The sequence below is a fragment of the Acinonyx jubatus genome, chromosome E1 (genome assembly GCF_027475565.1).
Source record: "Acinonyx jubatus isolate Ajub_Pintada_27869175 chromosome E1, VMU_Ajub_asm_v1.0, whole genome shotgun sequence".
Taxonomy (NCBI): Eukaryota; Metazoa; Chordata; class Mammalia; order Carnivora; family Felidae; genus Acinonyx; species Acinonyx jubatus.
In genome coordinates, this window is record NC_069397.1 from 45,700,117 (window position 1) to 45,724,503 (window position 24,387).

The 24,387-nt window shown below is 43.2% G+C and overlaps 2 protein-coding genes and 1 pseudogene across 3 annotated transcripts in view; 1 reads left to right on the top strand and 2 right to left on the bottom strand.

Annotated features, from left to right (window-relative positions):
* Positions 1–362: 362 nt before the first annotated feature.
* Positions 363–24,367, top strand: MILR1 (mast cell immunoglobulin like receptor 1). Of its 2 annotated transcripts, none has more exons than XM_015072620.3 (9): positions 363–611; positions 6,771–7,046; positions 12,206–12,493; positions 14,136–14,246; positions 16,099–16,188; positions 16,713–16,763; positions 16,896–16,964; positions 17,403–17,486; positions 22,847–24,367. In XM_015072620.3, the coding sequence occupies exons 1-8, from the start codon at positions 482–484 to the stop codon at positions 17,456–17,458; spliced, it is 1,071 nt and encodes a 356-aa protein (XP_014928106.2). In that variant the 5' UTR covers positions 363–481; the 3' UTR covers positions 17,459–17,486; positions 22,847–24,367. The 2 variants fall into 2 exon arrangements, with proteins under 2 accessions (XP_014928106.2, XP_014928109.2); XM_015072623.3 differs by having other exon boundaries at positions 470–611; positions 6,847–7,046.
* Positions 5,946–9,041, bottom strand: LOC128313393 (NADH dehydrogenase [ubiquinone] 1 beta subcomplex subunit 4-like; annotated as a pseudogene).
* POLG2 (DNA polymerase gamma 2, accessory subunit) overlaps positions 18,276–24,387 on the bottom strand; it is a 31,245-nt gene continuing 25,133 nt past the window's right edge. Inside the window, exon 8 of the mRNA XM_027047909.2 lies at positions 18,276–20,448. Coding sequence (XP_026903710.2) covers positions 20,289–20,448 — 160 coding nt within the window. The 3' untranslated portion in view covers positions 18,276–20,288. The remainder of the gene's footprint in view (positions 20,449–24,387) is intronic.

Consider the following 24,387-nt stretch of genomic DNA (forward strand, 5'->3'; position numbering starts at 1 on the left):
GTTACAATTCAGAGTCCCAGGTTTTATTCCTAGTAAGTCTGGAGTGGGGCCTAAGAACCAGCATTTCATATAATATTTAATACAAGACATTTCTTTTTTTTTAAATTTTTTTTAATGTTTCTTTTTGAGAGACAGAGTGTGAGTGGAGGATGGACAGAGAGAAGGGGAGACACAGAATTTGAAGCAGGCTCCCAGCTCTGAGCTGTCAGCACAGAGTCTGACATGGGGCTTGAACCCATGAACCACCAGTCTCTTCGTGCAAGAACTCATTGGGGGAACACAGATCGGTCAAACCAACCAATCATATTTTGTTTCAAACTTGTCTAGGCACCTCCAATTTCTTTTACGTTGTCAAAAAAGAGGAAGTTCCCTAAATGACTCACCAGTATGGGGTCATCATGCCTCCTGTGTCCTCCTCCCTAATTTCTTCTGGAGCTGTTTCAAGAAACTGTTCTTTTAGGGCATTTTTTTCTTCTCTCGCATGTATGGCTCATTTGCCATTTTGAAGCTTGTGTCTCCAAACCAAAACGTGATGTGGAAAAAGAGTTTTCTCATGTTCCTTTTCTCTCTCTCAGTTCAAAGAGCTGCCCTGGATTGTGAATGGAGGAACAGTAAGTTTCATTTACTTCCTTCTCTCTTTTACCAAAACTCTTTTCACCGACACATGGAGATGGTCAGCTTTCAGCACGACCATTCATGAGTAAGTCTTTCTTTGCTTTTAGACGAACAACCAAAGTCAAGTCTTTTCTGTTACCTACAGTTTAAAAGGAAATGCTGGGAGGGAGGGAGGGAGTTGAAGGCTCTTTGCTGAGGTTCAGAGATTAAATGTTGAGATTGCTTTTACGCTGAAATGTTTCTTTCTTTCTCTGTTGTTATTGGTTTTTTTTTTTTTTTAATTTAGAAAATCAACACACAATCATTGTAAAATAATTCAAGCAACAAAATAAAAATATATATTGGGAGGTGGTTTATCATCATGGAACTAGACCAGCCAGGCTTGTGGTCCTAACCCCGGTTTCTACCGTTTTCCAGCAGGTAGGCTGGGTGTCTGATGTAACCACCTGACACTTAATCTCTTTCCTCTGTGATGTGAGGATAATAACATCACCTACCTGGGAGGGTTCTTACGAGGACTCGGTGAGACAAGCCATGTCCCTTAGCACAGAACTTGGTATATGGTAAGCTGTCAGTAAATGCCAGCCCATGCTGCTGTGACTAGATGAAATATGAAAGGGCTGTTGTGCTCTCCAATTCTCCATTTCCAGAAGCAACCACTTATCAACAGTCATTCTCTATTCGGTACCATAGGAAACAAACTCTTCTGTGATGTGTCCTTTTTAATTTATTTTAAAGTTTATTTATTTACTTGAGAGAGAGAGAGAGAGCAGGGGAGGGGCAGAGAGAGAGGGAGAGAGAGAATCGCAAAGCAGGCTCTCCACTGTCAGCGCGGAACCCCATGTGGGACTCAAACTCACGACCCTCCAGATCATGACCCGAGCTGAAATCGAGAGTCTTGATGCTTAACTGAACCACCCAGGGGCCCAGTCCTATTTTTAGATGACAATACATCACAGAAATCCTTGTAAGCAGTAGATGTGGACTCACCTCTCTTTTTTCAACGGCTGCTTGGCATTTCATAATGTGACTCAGCCATAGTTCATGTAACCACCCCCCTTACTGATTTATCCATTTTTGTCTTTGTAATGTAAACAATGCTGCAATGAAAATCCTCATACAAAACATCCTTTGTGGAGACAGGAGAGGGGGAGAGCATCTCTGGAGGATAAAATCCTGGAGGTGAAATCGCCGGGTCAAAGGGCATGTACATTTGAATTGTTAAGTTGCCCTCTCAACACGCAGACCAGGTACCCAGTCACAGGGTGAGTGTGTCCCAGCCTTCTCCAACAGTGGACACAAACTGTTTTTAAATTTGTGCCAATCCGATGAGTAAAAAAACAATATCTCAGTGCTGTTTTGACCTCATCACTTGTGAGCCAGAGCATCTTCTTCATGTTTATTGGTCATGAAAGCTCCAGAAGTTCTATGGAAAGGAAATTTAGGGACAGCCGTCTGATTGGAAGGAGAGGAGAGGCTTTATCTTGAAGCTGAGCTTACAGAAGCTGAGAAAATGTCAGTTGTCCAGATCAAAAAGGGGAAGGGAGCTTGATGACATTTTTGAGGGGCCTAAACTCCTCCTCTACCCAAACTGTCCCATGGCCCTAGCATTATTTAATGGCCTTTTGCATTCATTCTTCTGGAAATTACCTATTCATATTATTTGTCCATTTATTTGTCTTTTTCTTATTCAGTTGCCATTGACATATCTATATATCTATATCTATATATCTATCTATATATATACATATATGAAAATATATATACATGAAAAATCTTTGCTTTCATTTATATGTTAAGTATTTCCTTTTAGATTGTCACTTGTCTTAATTTTGCCATAGAAAATCTTTAAGTTTTAGGGGAGTCAATTTTTCAGTCTTTTCTTTGTGGCTCCAATTTTTGTGTCTTATTTGGAAGAGATTTTCTTCTCAGGTGATATAAAAACATTTTCTAATATTTCTTTAAATCTTTAATAATTTTATTCTTTTCATTAGATTATCTGATGAGGGTTATTTTTTTCCTTGGCATTTTAAAATAATAAAATACAAATATACAAGCTATCAAAGACTACTAGCTAGTGTCAAAGGACTCATGAGGGGCTCCTGGCTGGTAGAGCATGTGACTCTTGATCTTGGGGTCATGAGTTTGAGCCCCATGTTGAGCCCCATGTTGTGCCCCATATTGAATATAGAGCTTACTTAAAAACAAACAAACAAACAAACAAAAAACAAAACAAAAAAGGACTCAGGAGCTGGTATAGAGATGCTTCCCATGGCCAAAAAATGGGCCAATAAAAATAATAATTGCAATGGATTGAAATACATCAAATATGTAAACTATGAGTTCATAATGATTCTTTTTTTAAAAAAATTTTAACATTTATTTATTATTGAGACACAGAGAGAGACAGAGCATGAGCATGGGAGGGACAGAGAGAGAGGGAGACACAGAATCCGAAGCAGGCTCCAGGCTCTGAGCTGTCAGCACAGAGCCCGACGCGGAGCTTGAACTCACAAACCATGAGATCATGACCTGAGCCGAAGTTGGACGCTTAACTGACTGAGCCACCCAGGTGCCCCAAGTTCATAATGATTCTTAAACAAAAAAATAACAACAGTGAAAGAAAAATATCCTGTTACAAGATGCTAGGAAACCAACTCATTATTTTCAGAACCAGTCAATAAAGGAAGAGTATCAAGCATTTATTCTGCTTTTTCAATGCAAACCGTATCTCCATATAATCATAGTTGATGGGGGCAAGTTTCTCTTTATAGAATTATTTCAGATAATAAATGGAAAAGGAATGAATTAGTATATCACCATTTTGCAACCTCTAATCAAATAATGCTTCCAAGTGATTATTGTCAAAGCCGACTAAGAAACAAAAAGAGAGATGACCAGACATTATGTGCTTCGTAATGGAAGTGCGCACTACCCTCATGCATTCTTGCTAAATAAAAGCTAATCTGGGGGCACTTGGCCGGCTTAATAGGAAAAGCATGAGCCTCATGATCTTGAGGTCATGAGTTCAAGCCCACATTGGGTGTAAAGATTACTTAAATAAATAAAACTTAAAAGAAAAAAAAGCTAATCTAAATTTCATTAAATTCAGGGGACAAGGGACAGAGGACCAAGGTAAAGGATACCATGGGAATGTGATCAACAAAATCCAGACCATGGAAAACACTATCGAACAAAGAGCTTGCCATCTTCCACAAATAAATTGCAGGGGGAAAGAAAAAGATGGAAACATCTACAGATTTAAAAAGACATAAGAAATAGGGGCGCCTGCGTGGTTCAGTCTGTTAAGCGTCCAACTTCAGCTCAGGTCATGATCTCACAGTTCGTGGGTTTGAGCCTCGGGCTCTGTGCTGACAGCTCAGAGCCTGGAGCCTGTGTCAGAGTCTGTGTCTCCCCCTCACTCTCTCTCTCTCTCTCTCTCTCAAAAATAAATAGACATTAAAAAAAATTTTTTTAATTAAAAAAAAGGTGGGGAGGGACCTGGGTGGCTCAGTCTGTTAAGCGTCCAACTTCAGCTCAGGTCATGATCTCACAGTTTGTGAGTTTGAGCCCCTTGTCAGATTCTGCACTGATGGCTCAGAGCCTGTGTCTCCCTCTCTCTCTCTGCCCCTCCCCTGCTCATTTCTCTCCATTTCTCCCTCTCGAAAATAAATAAAATTTATTTTTAATTTTTAAAAATAAATTAGAATTTTTAAAATAAATAAATAAAAATAAAAATTTTTTATTAGAATTTTTTAAATAAATAAAAATAAAAATATGATGTAAGAAACAGATCAACTAATTACAATGGACCGTTTTGGATCCTAAAAAAACAAAACACAAACACAAAAACAAAAACAAAAAAAAACCCCACCAGGAGACAGGAAAATTTGAATATTAACTAGATGTTTGATACAACATTTCAAAAACAATGTTAATTTTTGGGTGTGATAATGGTATTTTTACAAAAAAGAATCTTTACCTTTTAGAGCTACAAACTATCACTGTCCTCCAGGCAAAGATCACCAAGGACACATGTGTAGTTGAACAAAGCTGGGTGTATTGACTCTTGGAAGTGACAGCAAGTGTGTCCCATGGGAGCCACGGGATGTCTCAGCAAGAAGGTGTTAGAATCTTATGATAAGATTTGGACTTACGTTAGGTGATTTTGGAGGGAGATTCAAAGCAGCAGGCTTTCCTCTGGATTGGATTCTTTCAGGGAGTGAGGATAGTGATATGGTTGGCCATCTCAATAATTACGATCTAAAAGACAGGAAGAACAGAGCAAGGCAGAGTCAGGGCTGATGAAGATTCAGTAGTCACTCATATCAGCCAGTTCAGGGGGATGTTTGGCCATTTTTATGGTTTGGACGATGCTCACATCTTTATCTGCATTCGGAGATGACCATGAAATTATCTTGTGTTTGTCTCAATCCAACATGGTCACAGGGTCTTTGTCTGGTATTGGTGTTCTTAGCGGTGGGTCACTTCCTAGCCAGGCCGGTTCTCACTTGTCAAGGGCTGTTTTTATTCTCAATACTGAAATTTATGGAGGAAATAATATGTGGTCTTGGACTTGTTTTAAAATAATGGAAGGGGAGGTGCCTGGGTGGCTTGGTCGGTTAAGTGTCTGACTCTTGATTTCGGCTCAAGTCATGATCCTACGGTTGTGAGATCGAGCCCAGAGTTGGGGTCTGTGCTGGGCGTGGAGCCTGCTTATGATTCTCTCTCTGCCCTTCCCCCACTCACATGCCGCTCCCCCCCATCAAAAAACAAAAAAATAAAAATAAAAATAATAGAACGGGATGGAAGGTGGATGAAGCAGTTGTTGACTACGAGTTGATACTTGTTGAAAATGGGTGGTAGGCCCCTGGGGGATCATTACATACTCTTCTCTACTGTTGTATTAAAATTTTTCTGAAATAATAATTTTTTTCCCCGGGGCGCCTGGGTGGCTTACTTGGTTAAGCACCCGACTTTGGCTGAGGCCATGATCTCACAGTTCACGGGTTTGAGCCCCACATCGGGCTCTGTGCTGATAGCTCAGAGCCTGGAGCCTGCTTTAGTTTCTGTGTCTCCCTCTCTCTCTGCCCCTCCCCTGCTTGCCCTCTGTCTGTCTCTCTTTCTATGTCTCTCTCTCTCTGTGTCTCTCTCCCTCTCTCAAAAATGAATAAATATTTTAAAAAATTTAAATAATTTTTTTTTCAAAATAAGAAATTTAAAAGAAATAGTGGTCCAAAAAGGTCACCAGACATAATGTTTGGTCAGAGAACCTAGAATTTTAATATTTATTTCAAAAAAAAATTTTGAATGTTTATTTATTTTTGAGAGAGAGAGAGTGAGAGTGAGAGAGAGAGAGAGAGAGAGAGAGACAGAGGGAGAGTGGAGGAGGGGCAGAGAGAGAAGGAGTCACAGAATCCCAAGCAGGGTCTGTGCTGTCAGCACAGGGGCTAGGTCTTACGAACCGTTAGATCATGACTTGAGCTGAAATCACGAGTACAGACTCTTAACCGACCGAACCACCCAGGCGCCCCGGAATTTTAATATCTCTAAGTCAGCACAGCCAGTCTTAAGGGAGTGTCTTTTATCACACTGTACACCTGCAACTAATATCACACTGTGCGTTAAGTAACTGGAATGAATTTTTTTTTAATTTATTTATTTCGAGAGAGGCAGAGATAGCGCGAGGGGGGAGGGGCAGAGACAGAGAGGGAGACAGAGAATCCCAAGCAGGCTCCTCACTGTCAGCTTGGAGCCCAATGTGAGGCTCGAACTCACGAAACCACGGGATCGTGATCTGAGCCAAGAACCAAGAGTCGGATGCTTAACCGACTGAGCCACCCAGGCGTCCCCTCACTAGGATTTAAATTTAAAAAAAGAAAGAAGGAAAAATTAGAGTGTCCACTTCAAGCTCTCACCAGCAGAAGAGCTAGCAAGCATGGAAGAGCTGGTCAAGGCCACCCATCCGTCACTAGAAGGAGCCTCTGTAGGTGCTGAGGCTTTCCTCACACACTGGTCAGCCTGGCTGTGCCGACAAGAAAGTTCTCCAGGAACGAGCGTCTCTACCCCTTGACCCACAAAATGTGGCCAGATTACCACTTAGTTATTAAGCGACATTAACAAAGACTTTTTTCTTGTGTTACTCTGTTTTCCAGAACTCCTTTCTCCAAGTTTGAACTCAAAAACAAATGCAGTCACGAGGGGTCAAAATGTGTCTTTAATTTGTTCCAGCCAGAACCCATCACTACAGATCACCTATCTTTTGTTTCGGCATGAGAAGCACCTGAGAACCCAGAAAGGCAAAGGAGAACCCATGATTTTTAACCTAAGCGTCTCAGAAGCCCATGATTTGGGTCCCTACAAATGCAAAGTCCAAGTTTCTAACTGTTCAGTTATCAAATACAGTCATGAGTTCAACTTCACCTTTGTTGGTAAGTAGAGACTCATCCCTGGGGGGGGCCCTGTGATTTGTGGGATCCTTTCCTGTACTAGAATGGGCTCTCTGCTCCCCTGCGAATACTCACTCAAGGGCTTGGAAAGTATGTCACTGAGATCTTTATTCTTATTAATTCCATTTTGCTTGCTCTTCCGAAGACTTTTTTTTTAATGATTAATAGAGTTCTTTAAGCTATTATAATACATAGGGTCATCGTTGCCAGACTTAATATGAAATGTTAAATGGTCGATCCAATTTTCCTTTCTAGATAAGTTTTTCTTTCCTATTTCTGTCAGTTTTGAATACATAATACCAGAAGAAGGGGGACCCAATTCCTAACAGAGCTCCTAAGAGTGAGGTCTTGGGATTGGGATAGATATTTGCTGATCTTGCATAGGGCCCAATGAATTAAGGCAGGATCTTTGGTGAGCCCTCTGTGGCTGAGATCGTTGTACTGAAGCAAGTACTCCCATTTAGGTTGGGATCTTTTTTTTTTTTTTTTTACGTTTACTTATTTATTTTAAGAGAGAGAAAGAGCGTGCATGCAAGGGTGCGAGTTGGGGAGGGGCAAGGTGAGAGGGAGAGAATCCCAAGCAGGCTCTGCAATGTCAGCGCTGAGCCCAACGCAGGGCTCAATCTCCCAAACAGTGAGATCATAACCTGAGGCGAGATCAAGAGTCAGGAGCTTAGTGACTGAGCCACCCAGGCGCCCCAGGTTGGTGTCTTATGACCAACCACTCAGTTTGTGCCTTCTGGGCTTCCACAGATGTGTCTGTCATATTCGGCTGGGTGGAAGATAGCAGGCAGGGTGGCCAACCGCCACGGCTGGTATTTGGGGAATGACATCGTGGCAATCCGGCATACCTCTTCCAAAGACTCATTGCTATTTCAAATAATGATAGCCTGATTGCCTTAGACAAAAAGCCTTATGTGAACAATTTGGGAAATTGTTGAGATCTTTTCTAGATGCTTTATTCTAGGATTCCCATCCCTTAGGCAAAAACTACTTTTTCTCTGAAGGTGCAAGAAGACTTAGAATCAGTATTGGACCCTGCGGCAAAGGTCTTCAAAGCCCCAGGTCTTTTCCAACTTCTTCCCTTTGCAGTGACCACCCAGCAGGCATCCCACCAGCCAGCACTCTTCCTGCCCAACCACATCTTATTACTGCTATATTTTTCTCTCCCATCTTCCCACCCAAGCCTCTCACAACCTAGCATTAATGGTCTCATTTATAAAGGTGACCTTGATAAAGGACTTCTGAGAGAGGGAGAGAGGGTTTCCAGGTAATATGTGGGCATGGAACCTGGAGGCTTCTAAACATAAGAGCTCTGACTCACTGATCGAATCTTTGAGTGATTCTCTAGGTCTGTGCTCTCTAGCATAGTAGCCACTAGCCACGTGTTGTTATTTACATTTACATCCAAATTAATTAAAACTAAATGAAGCAAAAAGCTCAATTCCTTAGTGTATTCAATAGCCACAGCCGGCCGGTGGCTGCCTTGTTAGTGCAGACAGAACGTTTCCATCATTACAGAAAGTTCTACTGAGCGCCATTGCTCTAGTGCAAGGGTTCTTAGCATTTTAGGTTATAGCTGTCTTAACAATCGAATGATAGTGATGGGTACTTTTCCTGAGACATATTCATGAGATTACAGATGCAAATCTCTGCATAAGGCTTTTAGGAGATCCCGGTTAAAACCAACCATTTTAGGACAGTTTTGAACCCAAAATGAACAGAAGCCATATTGTAGAAGAAGAGTGAAGAAGGGGCAAATCCTTACAAGTATGGTCTTAGGATGTGGTACATGACGTGAGGGCAGGCCCTCTGTTGATAATAGTCCATCTAGGCCACCAGGCTGGACTGGGCCACCTTGTACTGCAGAAAGAGCAACGGGGTGAGCGTTGGGGAACCCGTGCACCCTTGGCTTCCCGTGCAACTTTGCATATTCCCTTTAGATGCGCCTTTGCTATATCTCCAGCCCTCAATCATTAAAATGGGTTAAATGGTAAAATACCATTTAACATGGGTTTTAACTCTGGGTGGGAATCTCAGTCTTTTGTGGGCAGCATGGGGTGAGGAGAGTAGGCACTTACTTGGCAGAGAAAACATACGATTGTCCTTCAAATCACTGAGATTCAGTGTGAGAAAAGATGTCAAGACCCACTATTAGTGTGGGTTTCCTCCATTTGAATAATGGGGACCTACACTCCTGTAAGGAACAAGCCCAGTTTTAGATGGTTTATGAACTTGATGACTGAAGCCTTAAATCAGCTGATTAAAAAAAGCCCCAAGTCTTCATTTCCTGAGCTTCTGTCCCACAGATATGTATAAAGTCTTCCCACATCCTGCCTTCCAAGTAAATGCACAAGTTTCCTGCAATTTGTCATGGTAACTACACTGTCCTGTAGAACTATTTTGATAGATTATAAGACTGTTTCAGCCCCATTTAGATCCAGTTAGTAGATATCTATTGAGTGCTTACCCTGTGCAAGTAATTGTGTTGGGTATTGGGTGTTGCTGGGGTTTCAGTGATGCCTAAGACATGTTCTTGTCCCCAGCCCAGTAGGGGTATGAGCCATGAACACAAATTCACTAATTATTGACTCAATCATCAAATATTTGATGATATCCCAAATGTGCCAAACCCTGGATATACATTAAGTTTCTTCTCTGGTAGAGCTTACAGTCTTGTTGGGGAGATACAAAACCCAAGTACCCAAACAGATTTATAATCACAAACGGCATTGCTTGTTATGAAGAAAAAAGAAACTGGCACAGTGATGGAGTGAGGCAAGGCATGGTGGAGTGATCTACTTAGGTAGGGTAGTTAGGGAAGGCCTCTCAAAGGGGATGGCATTGCAGTAGAGCCTTGAAGAATGAGGAGTTAGCTATGCAAGGAGACAGAGAAAGAGGGCTCTAGTCAAGGGACACTAGCCTGTTCAGGGGCTCCAACTTGGGAAAGAACTTGGCTGGTTGGGAAGGACCTGATATGAGGCTGGTATGGCCAAAGGTCAAATGAGGGGAGTGTAACCCCAGGTGAGACTAGAGTGGGAAGGGGCCAAGTCAGGCAGGGCCTATGACCCAATTTATCATCTTCAAAGTACATTCTAGGTGAGGCAGGGCAAGAGAAGTTGGGGACTGGTTAGGAGGCTCTTGAAGTCATCCAGGAGACAAACAATGGTGAGGACGGACAGACATGGATGGATTCCAGGTATATTTTGGAGGAAGAAGCAGCAGGATTTGTTTGATGATTGGATTTGGATTCACAGTAGTGAAGGTGAGGAAGGAATCAAAATGATTTCCAGATATCTAATGTGATCCACGATAGGAGTGTTGCATTTACTGAGATGGGGAAAACTAGAAGAATGGGAGGTGAGGGAAATGGAGAGCTGTTCAATGGGTATATGCAAGATGAGTAAGTTCTCCAGATCTTGCTGTACAACATTGTGCCTGTAGTTAATACTACTGTATTGAGCACTTAAAGATTTAAGAAAGTAGATCTCCTGTTAACTCTTCTTACCATGGTAAAGTAAGTAAATGAATGAATGGATGGGTGGATGAATGAATATATATCTAAATAAAAACATTTCTTTTTTTAATAAAAACATTTCTTAAAGAATGGGATTTTGTTATATGCTTATCCACCTACTGATTTTTCATTAACTAGCAGATCAGCTAGAGTTCAGTTTCAAACAGATTACATTTGAGGGGCCATGAGACACCCAAGTGTATCATATAAGAGGATGGGCCAAAGACGAGAGGAGGCAGAAGAGGAAGCACTTCTGCCTGGAGGATTTAGGCAAGTCTTAAAGGAAACGTGGCAGCTGAATGAGTCTTAAAGGACTCCTTGAAGTTTTTAAAAATATAACTGGGTTAGTGAAGAGTAGCAACTCCCTTACTCTGATCACCATGATGCTGTGACACCCTTTTACCAGTCAGTCCTTTTACAAACTCTCAGGAAAGTTTACATCTTTCCAGTCACTTTAGATATTAGTCTTTGGTCCAGTTTGGATCATCCCATCTCAGCGAGGAGTCCATGCGCCCTGCTTTCTCATGAATTGTTTCAACTGCTCCTTCCTGAACACTACAGGATATAGATTTCAGTTCCATTGGAAGAATGTCCTATCAGTGCTCTTCCCAAAGTTGCTCTCTGAGGCCACCATCACCAACTAGGTGCTGCCTTGTCAAGGATGTTGATTCAGGGATTCTGCTCAAGGGAGGGGTGGAGCAAGGAGACTAAATCATTTTCCTTGATTTTACTTATACTTGGGTCCTTGTATTTCATTGTTTCTGTGTCAAACTGATATTGTTAAAAAAAAAAATGTGTTTGAGAGTTGGCCCTGGATCTGCTGGTTTACTAGCTGTGTGAGTTTCTTACCTCTCTGAATCACAGTTGGTTCATCTGCGGAATGGGCATGATATTATCCTCCTTGTAGTACTGTTGTTACAAAGTGAAATGAGGTAATGTGAATAGCAAGCCTGGTACGTGATGGATACTCAACAATTATCCTTCCTTTCCTATAATACTGCTTTATTACTGAATTATTAAATAAATAATATAGCTGGATTCTCCCACAAAATACTCACACCACAGGGTTTTCCCTGACAAAGTTAAGCAGACCCACACACTTCCTGTTGAAAAGTTCTCTTGAATCTATCAGAGTTACTTCCTGCTTGTGGGAGGAAGTAGAAGATAATCATTCAGCTGAATTCTATAAATAAAAATACAGTTAGAAAAGATTATGTTTTTAGATTTCTTTGATTAAAAAAAAAACAATGTAGCCTTATAAAGACTGGGACTAAGAGCACCTCTCAACTTCATACTTGGAACTAGATCTTTGACAGAATTACACTCGTTGTCAACAATAAACAGATGGAGAATTCTGCTGAAAGGCAAGTTTGTGCTTTGATTCCTCAAAGTAAGAGACACCCTCCACCCTCTGGTGTTCTCAGCACCCAGCTTGTGCCACACTGAGTGGAGCTAACCATATACCATCGGTCTTTCCCACTGGGCTGCAAGCTCCTTGGCTTCTCAAGAAGGGTGTCATTATCTTTGCGTCCACAGTCAGGAATAGAGGTTCAATCCATGCTGGTGGACTGAGTGGGTGAATCCATTCTGCTCATCCCTTTAACACATACTTTCATTTGCCTAGACCCAGTGATTACACCAGTGCTGAACGTTAACGTCATTAAAATAGAAACAGACCGACATATAATACTGCATTGCATCTCATTCAACGGCTCTCTGCCCATCAATTATACTTTCTTTGAAAAAGATACTGCCATATCACCAGCCATTTCCAAGTACGTAAGGGAGCCCGCTGAATTCAACTTAACCAAGAAAAGCACTGGCGGAAGGGAAGAGTATAGGTGCAAAGCTGAAAACAAATTGCCTGACCATGCAAAATACAGTCAACCAGTCTTCATCAGTCCCTCGACAGGTAAGGGCTACCTGAACTCTTTCGACAGGCTCTGGATTTGCTTCCAAAAACTGCAGCCAGCCTCTCCCCTGCCCACGCACTTCCCACTTTGGCTGTATGCATCCAAAGGCCTTTCCTTTGGAAGGTTCCACACAAATTCTGATGGGGTTTCTTTCCGCCATCCAAAAGAAGACGAAAAGCCTAGAAGCTAGGTCAGGAAGAAACCTTGCAGTGAGATTTCCTGACTTGACCCTGCTTCCTGCCTTGATCTCCCACTGCCCAGGTTCTAAGCTAGCACATTAGAATTTGCATCTTTCTTGGGCTTGGAGCCCGGTCTTGATTTTCTTCTGCTTTTTCATTGACTTCTAATGTCTGTGCCCTCCCGTTTGGCTATTTCTTGCCCACTACTAATGCTTGGTGAGTCTAGACTTCTGGGGGACCACCCTTGTGGTGAGAAGGGCCCCTGTCCCAGTCCTGTGTTTTGGAAGGCACTGCTTTGGTGCTTCTTGGCCATGTATCTTCCCACAGGCTGAGGGGCCCAGGGGAACATGAGAATGTGCCCACCTGGACCCTGTATCTCCACTTTCCTAAACCATATTCTGGGTACCTGCACCTGAATTCCCTACCCAGTCACATCAGAACCCTCCTTCCAGGGCCTACACAAGTCTTGTTCCCAGCTCATCCTCCCAAGATTGTACCAGGGTAAGGAAGGATAGGAGCATCCCTAGACTCAAGTGTAGGGAGCTGCTTGTGGGGGGTGTGGACAGCATTTGGACATGCAGGCTAGAGGATCCACGTGCAGGTGAGGCCCCTTGGGGTGCACATCAGAGCTCGAGTGGAAAGCTGGGCTGGGCCTGGGGCTAGGGCTGACTCTCTTCATGCCGCCATATTCTGGCACAGAAGTCTGAGGAGTCTGAGAATTCTAGATTCAAACCTGGCTTTCCAGGTCCTTATGAAGTGACACTTGTCGAGGTAGGAGGAGGGTAGAACAAAAATGAGGTTAGCTAGGGCAGTAGGCACACTTGGGCATTGAACACTTCACCTAGCCTCATCCACAGAAGAACAGAGCCCACACCCTGCTCTTTGGTAAGTTCTAACAGATGAGGCAGCCTGTTGGACTCAGGCTCCAGAGTCCTGCTTTTGCCTACAGACCACAGCCCTTCCATTTACTAGCTGTGTGACTGTAGGAAAGTCCTCTCTGAGCCTTACTCATTTGTACAATGGGAGTGATATCAATGAGATAAATAAGGCAATGCACGCAAAGTGCTTAACACGGCATCTGGCGTGTAGTTAATAACGAATGGTAGCTGTTTAGGTGACATAAATCATGCCAACATGACTAAGGGCTTTGCCCAATAAGTGGCCAGGCTGTTCTGAGCCTTATGACTCTAACAGTGTTGCCAGGAATCTGGTTCAAGGCTGTGCTGTTTTTTCTCTTCCTTTGTGCGACCCCTTGTGGAAGATGTATTTGGTTGTGACTTTAAGAACTTCACTGACTAACAAGTTACCTCTCAAGAGTTGCAGGCGTCCATAGTGGTCTGAGGCAATTAAATTAGTTAATTTAGGAGACGGTTGTAAACTGCCCTTTCCAGAACACTCTACAGTTCAATGTCATTGGAAAAGAAAGCTGTGCGGTAACCAATGAACCGCTATCTTCTTCCAGGTGGAGGCAGCTGTCCTTTCTGTCTGCAGCTACTGCTTCTGGGATTATTGCTGGTGCTAATGGTAATAATCCCAATTCTGACATTTTGGATACTACCAAAGTACAGAGCAGGTAAGTTCTTTTGGCAGCTTTTCACGGTTTTCCGTGGGCGTTGGATACAGAGAACAGGAGAGAAGGTGAAGAGGAAGGGAAAGGAAAATTAAAAACGGGATACTACGAAGGGGGCGCCTGCATGGCTCAGTCGGTTGAGCATCCACCTTCGGCTCAGGTCAGGATCTCGCAGCTGGTGAGTTCAAGCCCCGCACTGGGCTCACTGCTGTCAGCTGAGAGCCCGCTTCTGATCCTCTGTCCCCCTCTCTCTGCCCCTCCCTCCCTCCCTCCCTCTCTCTCTCTCTCAAAAATGAATAAGCATTAAAAAAATAAAAAAAAAATTGTAAAATACACGTAAAAAACCAATAAACATTACCATCTTAACCACTGTTCAGTATACAGTTCGGTATAAGGACACTGCCACTGCTCCACAACCATCACCACCATCCGTGCACGGAACTTTTCTCATCTTGCAACACTGAAATCCTGTCCCCATTAAACCCTCCCCATTCAGCTCCCCTCACCCCAGCCCCTGACAACCAGCATTCTCCTTTCTTCCTCTATGAAGTTGACTACTCTGGGGACCTCATCTAAGGGAATCCTAGGGTGTCTCTCCTTTGGTAACAGGCTTATTTCACTCAGCGTAATGTCCTCAAGATTCATCCACGTTGGGCATGTGTCAGAAATTTCCTTCATTTCTAAAACTGAAGAATATTCCATCACAGATACATACATAGATACAAATACATATATCCGCTAAATTTATCCATTCGTCTGTCAGTGGGGCCTTGGGTTGCTTCTGCCTTTGGGCTATTGTGAGTAATGCTGCTGTAAACATGGGCACACAAATCTTAATAATTTTTTAACAAAAGGCCCCGCATGTTCGCATTGCACTGGGCCCTGCAAATGAGGTGGTGGGTCCCGACCGCCAGCTCCGCAAAGGCAAGAGCTTTGCCTTGTAATTGTCCACCTCCTTGCTGGCCCTGCCCCTCCGAGGAAGCTCCGTAATTGAAGATGAACTCGAGCAACATGCCTCTGCCTCACCTCAGGTGCTGCATCAAGCCCCAGGCACTGCTTTTCGCCAGTCACCTCTCGGGACCACCTCTACTTAAGATTTTGAAATTTGGCCTTTTCACTTGGCCCACAAGTATGGAGGAATATCAAGATTTGCACAAAAAACCAGGATGTCTCCGTACCAGTGAGCCGAGGGGCATTGGGCAGGCTCCTTCACTTGCTGGAGCCTCAGTGTTCTGACCTGTAGAATGGGGAGATACTGTCACAGCTAGGGAGAGACCTAAGTGATGCATGTTAGCCACCTGTGCCTCCCCCTGTGCCTCCTCTAGAGAGTTTTAAGTCAGAGAAGTCAGGGACTCAGTTGACACAAAACTTGAAACTAGATGTCAAAATGTATACATCTTAAAGCTTTTTACAACCTGTCTTCCCTTCTTACAAAAAGCCCAGGGTCTTGCAAAAGTGGAATTAGCATTCTTGATTACTGGCCAGGATTCAATAGAACTCGGCTGGGTAATTTACTGTCTCTTGCAGATATTACAAAGCTTTTTACAGACTGTTCTTTTTCAGCAAAGGAAAGAAAATGTGTCTCTGGCCAACCCAAATGCAATCTGCATAATCTGATGGGCAAAGGATGTTCCTTGGAGAAATAAATAAATAAATCAGAAGGGCTTCTGGCTTGGAGAAGCGGGTGATATGGATTCCTCGCTGAGCCTATGGTTTTCCTTCAACGGATGACAGTGTAGGCCATTGGAGCAGGGTCATTCTTTGTTTCAGAACTTTGGGGGATTCGGCTCCTTGGCAGAGGAAATGAGAAAAATGTGGCTGAATTGGTTTAATGTTTCTGTACCAATTTATGTAGGAAAAGCTATGAGAGATCAGGCACCCAGAGACTATGGAAATACACCCATGGAAATTGGAATATACGCAAATGTCTGTGAAACTCAAGCAGGTAAGAGAACTTTGTTGGGTATTTTGATTGGTTTGGTTGGTTGGTTTCAGATTTCGTCTTTTAAAAATTTTTTTAAGGTTGTACAGACACACGGGTACAAAAAAAAAAAAATGAAGAAAAGTTATAGAATACTCCCTCCGACCCATGACGTCCAGTTCCACCCTGCCGGTTTAACCATCGGTTTTTAAAATCCTTCCACAGATACTCTATGCATCTGGTAGCAGGTCATAGCCATGTCATCCTACGCCTTGATTTTTTTCACTTCACAACGTATCGTGGAGATATTTTAATGTCAATTCGGAATGATTCGCAGGGTGTTCCAGAGCCTCTTATGACCCCCTCTTAATGCAGGTATCATACGCTGCTTTATGGTAAATAGACCCAGGGCAGGGCCTTGGTAAGGATGAGAATAAACCCGGCCAACTGACTGAGGGCCGGCCTTGTCCCCAGGCATGGCGCTAAGCAGATTACCTGCTCTGTACTATGCAAACACCACTGACTCCCAATTTATCTCGTTCCCATAGACTCTGTGCCAGGCTTGGAACCAAGGCAGTGTGTTCGCACAGCCCAAGATGGTGAGTGCTCTCTGGGAAAAGTCCAGAGGCTGCACACCATTTCGAGGGCAGCTGGCTAAACCCTGCCCTCGAAATGGTTATCAGAGATTCGGATGACAGGCCTAGTAACTCTGTTCCCTGTCTTTTGCCCAGGAACTGGACACTCCCAGGAGATACATTATGCTACCCCCATGTTCCAGGAGGTGGCACCTGGAGGTCGTGGTGAGCCACAGTTTGGGATAAGAGATGCTAACAAAATGAGACCGCGGTCCCTGTGAGGCCACCATACTCTGGGGCTTTAGAAGCCCAAGGACGGGGTAGATGGGGGCAACGTGCACACCCAGGGTACCAGTAGCAACCAATACCACAGGTCCTAACAAATGACATCGGGAGACGGGTGGGTAGGGAAGAGGGAAGGATGTGACATAGTGACGTATAAAAAACTCAGAGAGGAGGATACCAGGGTACTCCTAAACCATTTTAAAGAATAAATTGTTTGTATACAGTCCAGGAAAAAAACCCAGTTAATTCTTGGTTCTGTCAATCCACCCAGCTACTAAAATGAGATTTTTTTTTTTTGAGGGGTGGTGGTGGTTGGTTTTTAGAGACTATGGATATATACATTAGTTTTGCTGAATTATTTTCTCTTTTATATTTCAGAAGCCTGTAATGATTGTAAAACTGGATCTATCTATTCTGAGCTCATCAGAAGATGACATTTAAAGCTACAAGCTACATCTCAGAGTAAGATGCTTTTTATGAAGCTGATTTACATGAAGAAAAAGCAAATTTGACTGATACTTAAAAATATCTCACTGGTTACCTAAAATAAATTACTATTTTTCATGATCAAACACTATTCCTTTGGCCTATTTGGGTACATCCAATCCTGTCATCAGATAATAGTTTTGTCAGGTGGGATCCTGACTGGTGACAGGTTTTAAATGCTTTTGCTATTTTTAGGCATGGACCATTCTCTCCCCATTGCCACATCGTTAAAAAAGAGTAATTGTGGGGCGCCTTGGGTGGCTCAGTTGGTTAAGCATTGGACTCTTGATTTCAGCTCATGATCTCACAGTCATGAGATCGAGTCTCCCCCGGGGCTCCACTCGGCATGGAGCCTGATTAAGATTCTCTCTGTGTCCCTCCCATGCTTTCTCTCTCTCTCTCTAAAAAAAAAAAAAAAAAAAAAAAAAAAAAAGAGTAATTGTTAGACCACTGTACTTTTCGTGTCTAAATTCTAAAACAAAAATTGGTGCCTTTGAAAATGTGTCTGAAGAAAACAGTCCCTATAGTTACACACCAAGTACACATTTATTATCCATTGCTGTTTTGGTTTGCTCTCAGATTTTGGAAGGCTGCAAAAACATTTATATTGATTTTCATGGACTTCCTCAGTCCTCAAGACTTAGCTAGTATCAAAGGCGTGCCTTTATGTGCTGCATTTCCCAGCAGCATTCTGTAGAGAGAACAGTGTTGTGTGGGAGAAAGGAGAATGAATTACTTTGACTGTTTTAACAAATTACCACAAACTGGTGGCTTAAAACAACAGAAATTTATTTTCATAGTTCTGGAGACCAGAAATCCAAAATCAAGATGTCGGCAGGGCTGGGCTCCCTCTGAAGACCCTAAGGGAGAATCCTGCTCGTCTGCTTCACTTTCCCGTGGTTCCTGGTGTTCCTTGGCTTGTGGCAACATCTCTCTAGTCTTTGCCTCTGTCTTCACATGGCCTTCTCGTCCTTTGCCTTTCTTTTATGAGGACACTGGTCATTGGATCTCGGAACCCCCTGGATAATCTGGGATGGCCTCATCTCAAGATCTTCAATTATAGCTGCATAGACCCTTTTTTCAAATTAGGTGACATTCACAGGTTTCAGGAGTTAGGACACGGACTTAATCTTTTTGGAGAGCCACCCATTCAGACTCCTACAGGGGACAAAATGGTTTCTAGTTTAAGCCTCTCATCCTAGGAGTTATTAGTAACATCCAATAAAAGCCAAAAGGCATTTGTAGACAACCAAAACAACATGGCCAAAATTTTTCCGCTCTGCTCTTCTTCTGGGTGTTGGCTGAACCTCTGTCTTAATCGCTCCCAACAGTGGACCTCTGACTAGAAAAAGCACAGCTACCAGTTATTAGACACTAACTGTATAACATTCTGTAAGGCCGATATTATGAACTTGCTTTTACAGGTAAGGAAACTTAGACTCAGATGCGGTAAGTAATTTTACAAGGTCACCCACAGCTTAGTGGTGGTTGAATTGGGAGTTCAGTCCCAGCAAAGATCAGCAGAAGCACTGGCCATGGAAATGCCTCTTAGGGTGGGAAGGGATACTGTGCACACAGGTCCAGACTAGAGGATTGTGCTGTCATAAGGCAGCATTCATGAGCATAATTTCTGCCCTTTCTCTGTTGATATTTGTATTTGGGGGAAATCAGTATGTCACAGAGGCTAAGAGAGTAAGGAGTCAAACAGACTGAGCTGAATTCAGGCTCAGTCATGTTTTAACTGTGTGACTCTGGATAAGTTATGGGCTTCAGTTTTTTTTCATCTGGGGGGTAAGAGCAAAGTGGGGAGCGGGGAGACAAATATCTGCATCATGGAGCCACTGTGAGAATTAGCTCAGGTAATGAATGTAAAGAGCTTGGAACAGGGTCAGGCATATAATAAGAATTTTTAAAAGGCTACCTCTTTGTGGTATGATGCTTACTCTTGAGTCATACCAATTGGCTGCTCCCCTTAGAAATCTTGAAGTCTTTGTGGTCATAAACTTGGCAACTCAGTCACCATTGGCCTCTTCTGTCTTGGGCTCCCTCCTAAAGCAGAGCCTGAGACAAGGACTTGGGTGCAGGTAGCCTATATGTCAGGTGACCCCAGGCGCTGGGAGTGAGAGAGCAGGTACAGCGAAACATTTCAGAGGAGGGAAAGTCAACTCAGGGCGGGGAGGGGCCAGCAAGCTAGAAACCTTACTGGGAATTGGATTTGATCCAGTTAAGTAAGACCTTCTGAAGTTTTGAAGTCCAGAATGCCTCTGGGTTTCACAGCATGCCCTGAATCGACAGCCTCTCATTTTCTCCTTGCAAAGCTTTTAAAGCACTTAGTAAAAGCCAACCAAGTCCACAATCCATGTAATTATGATTGCCCTGTGCCTTTCAAGTGCTAAAACCATGGAAGAGCCTAGTGCTTCACTTTCTACCTCCGTCCCCTTTCCCACTGCAGGGGAAGGTCTTAGTAATTGTAAAGTAATTGGGAGGCTATGGCGTGCAAGTGTTATCACCAACCCCTTCCAACATCACATGTTGCCATCCATCCAAGGAGTAATTCCGCTTCCCAGCACTGCTTTCTAGGGCCTTCTGATACCCTGTCTTTTCCTGGGCTAGCCCTGAAAGCAGAGCCTGAGATAAAGCCTTCTGTGCAAATAATTTATCTGGGAGGTGACGCAAGCATCAGGTACTGGAGGAAAAGCCAGTACCAGGGTGTACTGTTGAGTTGGGCAACTGGGGCTTGATCTCACTGGAACCTTCTGAGCAATGAGAAGATGTTTCTTAGAACTGTCTGCCTAAGGACTGATAGTAAGAAGCGGTTATCCATTGACTTCCATCCCTGATTGGCTGAGGGTTGTCCCAGGAGGGGATGCCTCCCCGACTTCTAGGCTGTGCATGTGGACATTCCAAGTGGGTTTCCATGGGCATCTCACGCAGGGCACTGCAAAGCACCAGGGCAGAAAATGATATGTGTTGCACGCTTGAAGTGAGAAGCTGTCAACACAAAGTGAACGAAGTCCCAGATGCAGCTGGAATCAGAGGTGAGGCCCCGAGGATGTGACACAAGATACAGAGGTGGTGGCTACACCATCTCGCCAAAGTTCCTTTGTGAAAACAATAACTGCCATGTGTTGAGCATACCAGTGTCCAGCTGCTATTAAGTGCTTTGTGTGCTTATATGCTTCCATAGTCCTCACGATTCCCTCCCCATCCAGCTGTGACTTCCTGTGGCTTCCCACTCCAACCCCCCCCCCCCCCCCCCGCTCCCCACACTCGTTCTGGCTTTCAGATTGAATTGTTCAGGAAGGGAAGAAGAGGAAAAGGAAAAGGAAAAGGAAAAGACCTACTGAGCTTTCATTTCAATAGCTACTTTGTTTTCAGGTCTATTTCAGCTTCACTTTGGTTCTTTTTCCATACTGTCTTTAGTTCTGCCTGTTTTTGCATTGAATACAAATGGAATCATGGAGCAGTCATTTTGTGTCTGTTTTTTTTCTGCCCAACATTGTATTTGTGAGATTTGTGAGGTGCAGCATGCAGCTTTAATTGTGTATTTCACTACTAAATAGTATTCCATTGTTTGAATATACTGTAACTTATCTATTCTGCAGCTGACAAACATTTGGGCTGTTGTCAACTTGGGGCTATTACAAATAATGAAGCTGTGACTGCTCTTATGCAACATGTCTGCTGCTTCCATGTGCGTGCAACTATGTTGAATATGTATAGGAATACAATGACTGGGTCATGGGATTCATCCCCATGTTTATCCCCAATGTAAGGAGATGATGCCATTATATTTTCCAAAGTGGTTCCATCACCTTTCTATCACCTTTCCATTCCCTTGAATGGTAGACGATGTCATTTTATTTATTTATTTATTTATTTATTTATTTATTTATTTAGAGAGTGTGAGCAGGGGAGAGGGGCTGAGGGAGAGAGAGAACCTCTAGCAGGCATCATGCTCAGCACGAGTCCGATGTGGGTCGTTATTTATTTATTTTTTTTTAATTAATGTACTTACTTGTTTAGAGAGCATGAGTGGGAGAGAGGGGCAGAGGGAGAGGGAGAACCTCAAAGAGGCATCATGCTCAGCATGAGCCTGATGTGGGTCAATCCCATGACCCTGGGATCATGACCTACACAGAAACCAAGAGTCAGATGCTCAATTGACTGAGCCACCCAGGTGCCCCGCACGGTCATTTTAATTGAACCATTCTTGTGGGGATCTAGTAATATCTTTTTGTGATTTTAACTTGCGTTTCCCTGAGACTAATAAGGTTGAACACACTTTCCCATATTTATAGGTCATTTGGATTTCTTTTTTTAATGAAATCCCTGTTTGAGGCCCTTATTTAGCCTGTTTTTCTGAAGGGTTTTGACTTTCATATTTTGGTCTACATCCACCCAGATGTGTGTGGTGTGGACATCATAGTTCATCCCTCCCGTGCACGAACATAGCCAACTCTAGCACCATCCACTGAAAAGCTGTCCTTTGCCCACCAAACTGCTGTATCATCTCTGTCACACAATCAAATGTCCATGTACAATGTGCGTTTCCTTCTGCGCTTCAGATCGTTTCATTGTTCTACTTATCTCTCCTGCGTTAGTACCATATACTCTTTTTTTAAGTTTATTTATTGTGAGAGAGAGAGAGATACTGAGTGATTGTGGGAGGGGCAGAGAGAGAGAGAATCCCAAGCAGGCTCTGCGCTGTCAGTGCAGAGCCCGATGCGGGGCTCGAAATCACGAACCATGAGATCGTGACCTGAGCTGAAACCGAGAGTCAGACGCTTAACCGACTGAGCCGCTCAGGTGCCCTGCCACCATACTCTTCTAAATAAGTTTTGATAACTGGAAAAGCAAATTTTCCCATCTTGTTCTTTTTAAGAATGTCTTAGCTATTCTTGACCTTTTGCATTTCCCATTAAATCTTAGAGTCAGCTTGTTATTTTCTTAAAGAAAACAAAAACAAAAACAAACCCTGAACATTAGAGGGATTTTGATTGATACTGGATTGAATTTATAGATCCATTTGGGGAGCATTAACATTGTTATAATAATGAGTCTTGCACATTACAAGCATCTCACTGCTTTTGTCTTCTTGGATTCTCTTAACATTTTATCATTTCCTGCATACCCATCTCACACATCTTTTGTTCCACATCTTATTTATTCCTAGGTACTTGATATGTTGATGCTATAAGTTGTATTTTATTTCATGCTGTTGATATACAGAACACAGTTTGTTTTTTTTTTTTTTTTTTTTTTTTGCTTTTGTATCCTTTAGCAACCCTGCTAGCCCTGCTAGACTCTCTTCAACTTAAATAACTTAACTGTAGATGTTCCTACAATCTGGAGACCGGAGAGCTACTGCTGCCGTTACCCTGGTTGCCTCCTGCCACAACAGCCTCAGGCCCAGAAACTGGAGGCTCAACATGGGATGTGGAGTTCTGCCACCGCAGACATTTGCTTCTCAGCGACAACCACCACCTTCCCTTCTACCTTCCAGACCCCACGCACGTGTGTCTAAACGGAAGACATTCACAACCACACACACCCTGGCAGTAAGGGAATTGTAATTTTTTAGGTTTCTGATGCCACCAAATAGGAGGGTCATGATGACACTTAAGAGAGCCAAAGAATCTACCACATTAGCCAAAATATCAATCAAGACTGAGGGTAAAATGAAGGTATTTTAAGACAAAGACTGAGAAGGAGGTTTTCCAATCATGTTCTCAGTGAAAGAAATACGCCGTATACTTGAAGAAGAAACCTGAACACAGATAAAGGGTGTAAGATTCAAGAAGATTCATAGAGTAAACATAAATGACAGAGGGCAGGGGGGCAGAAAGAGAGGTGTGCATAAGGTTTGCAAACATTATAAGGCTACTTGATGGGGGGGCTTAAAGTCACCAACCATGAGATCATGACCTGAGCCAAAATCAAGAGTTGGACGCTCAACTGACTAAGCCACCCGAGTGTCCCTAAGTGATGTGGGTCTTGCCCACCTCTCTGACCTCTTCTACCCAGCTCCCCTATGCTCATCTATTCCGGCTCCCCTGGCCTGTTTTCTGCTCCTTGATCATTCCACACCTTTTCCCTCCTAAGGGCCTTGGCTCTTGCTAGTCCCACCGCCCCAGATCGTCACACACCTGACCCCTTTGTATCATTCAGCCTCAATTTGAAGGTCAGGTTCTCAGAGATTCCCTGACAACCTATGCAAAACACACTACCCAGCCACAATTTGGCACATCATCCTGTTCTATTACCTACAACACTATCACTGTCTGAAATTACCTGAAATTGTCCATGTGCCTCCTGCTTAGCATCTGTCCCCACCTGCCCACCCCTGGAAGGGACTTGTCTGTGTTGTTCACCACTACGTCCTTAACACTTACAGTCCCTGGGACTCAGGTGCTCAGAAAGCCTTTTTGAATGAACAAGATGAATAAATAGAGAACACACACAATAACAGGCCGGTCTTCAGGAGAAGCACAATTATCTGAGAGAAATTTCTCCCATGCTTCCTTACAGGACGATGTGGTATAACAGCAAACAAATGCCTTCAAAAACACTCTTATGGCTAAATCAACAATGAGTTCACAGGACTATTTCTTAGTAACATCTTTCAATAGATATTGGTGTGATGTAATACGTGAGAAGGGTATTTGGTAAAAACAAATGTATTAAAAATAATTGGATTGGAGGGAAAATACATCAAAACAATACCATGCAGGTGTGCAGCTCTCGGTCAGATTTAATGGGAACTGCTGCTGGAGTGAGCATCAGAAACCACCTGTAGGTTTTAAAAATATACTTGCGTGGGCCCAACGGTCGGAGATTGTTATCAGAAAGAATAGGGCTCAAATATATTCAGATT

Excerpts from the sequence above, each read along its gene's own strand:
- MILR1 (XM_015072620.3), top strand. The coding sequence starts at position 482 with ATGTATGGCTCATTTGCCATTTTGAAGCTTGTGTCTCCAAACCAAAAC. Across the intron at positions 16,189-16,712 it reads TGTCTGTGAAACTCAAGCAG|ACTCTGTGCCAGGCTTGGAA; the intron begins GTAAGAGAACTT and ends TCGTTCCCATAG. Across the intron at positions 16,764-16,895 it reads TGTTCGCACAGCCCAAGATG|GAACTGGACACTCCCAGGAG; the intron begins GTGAGTGCTCTC and ends TCTTTTGCCCAG.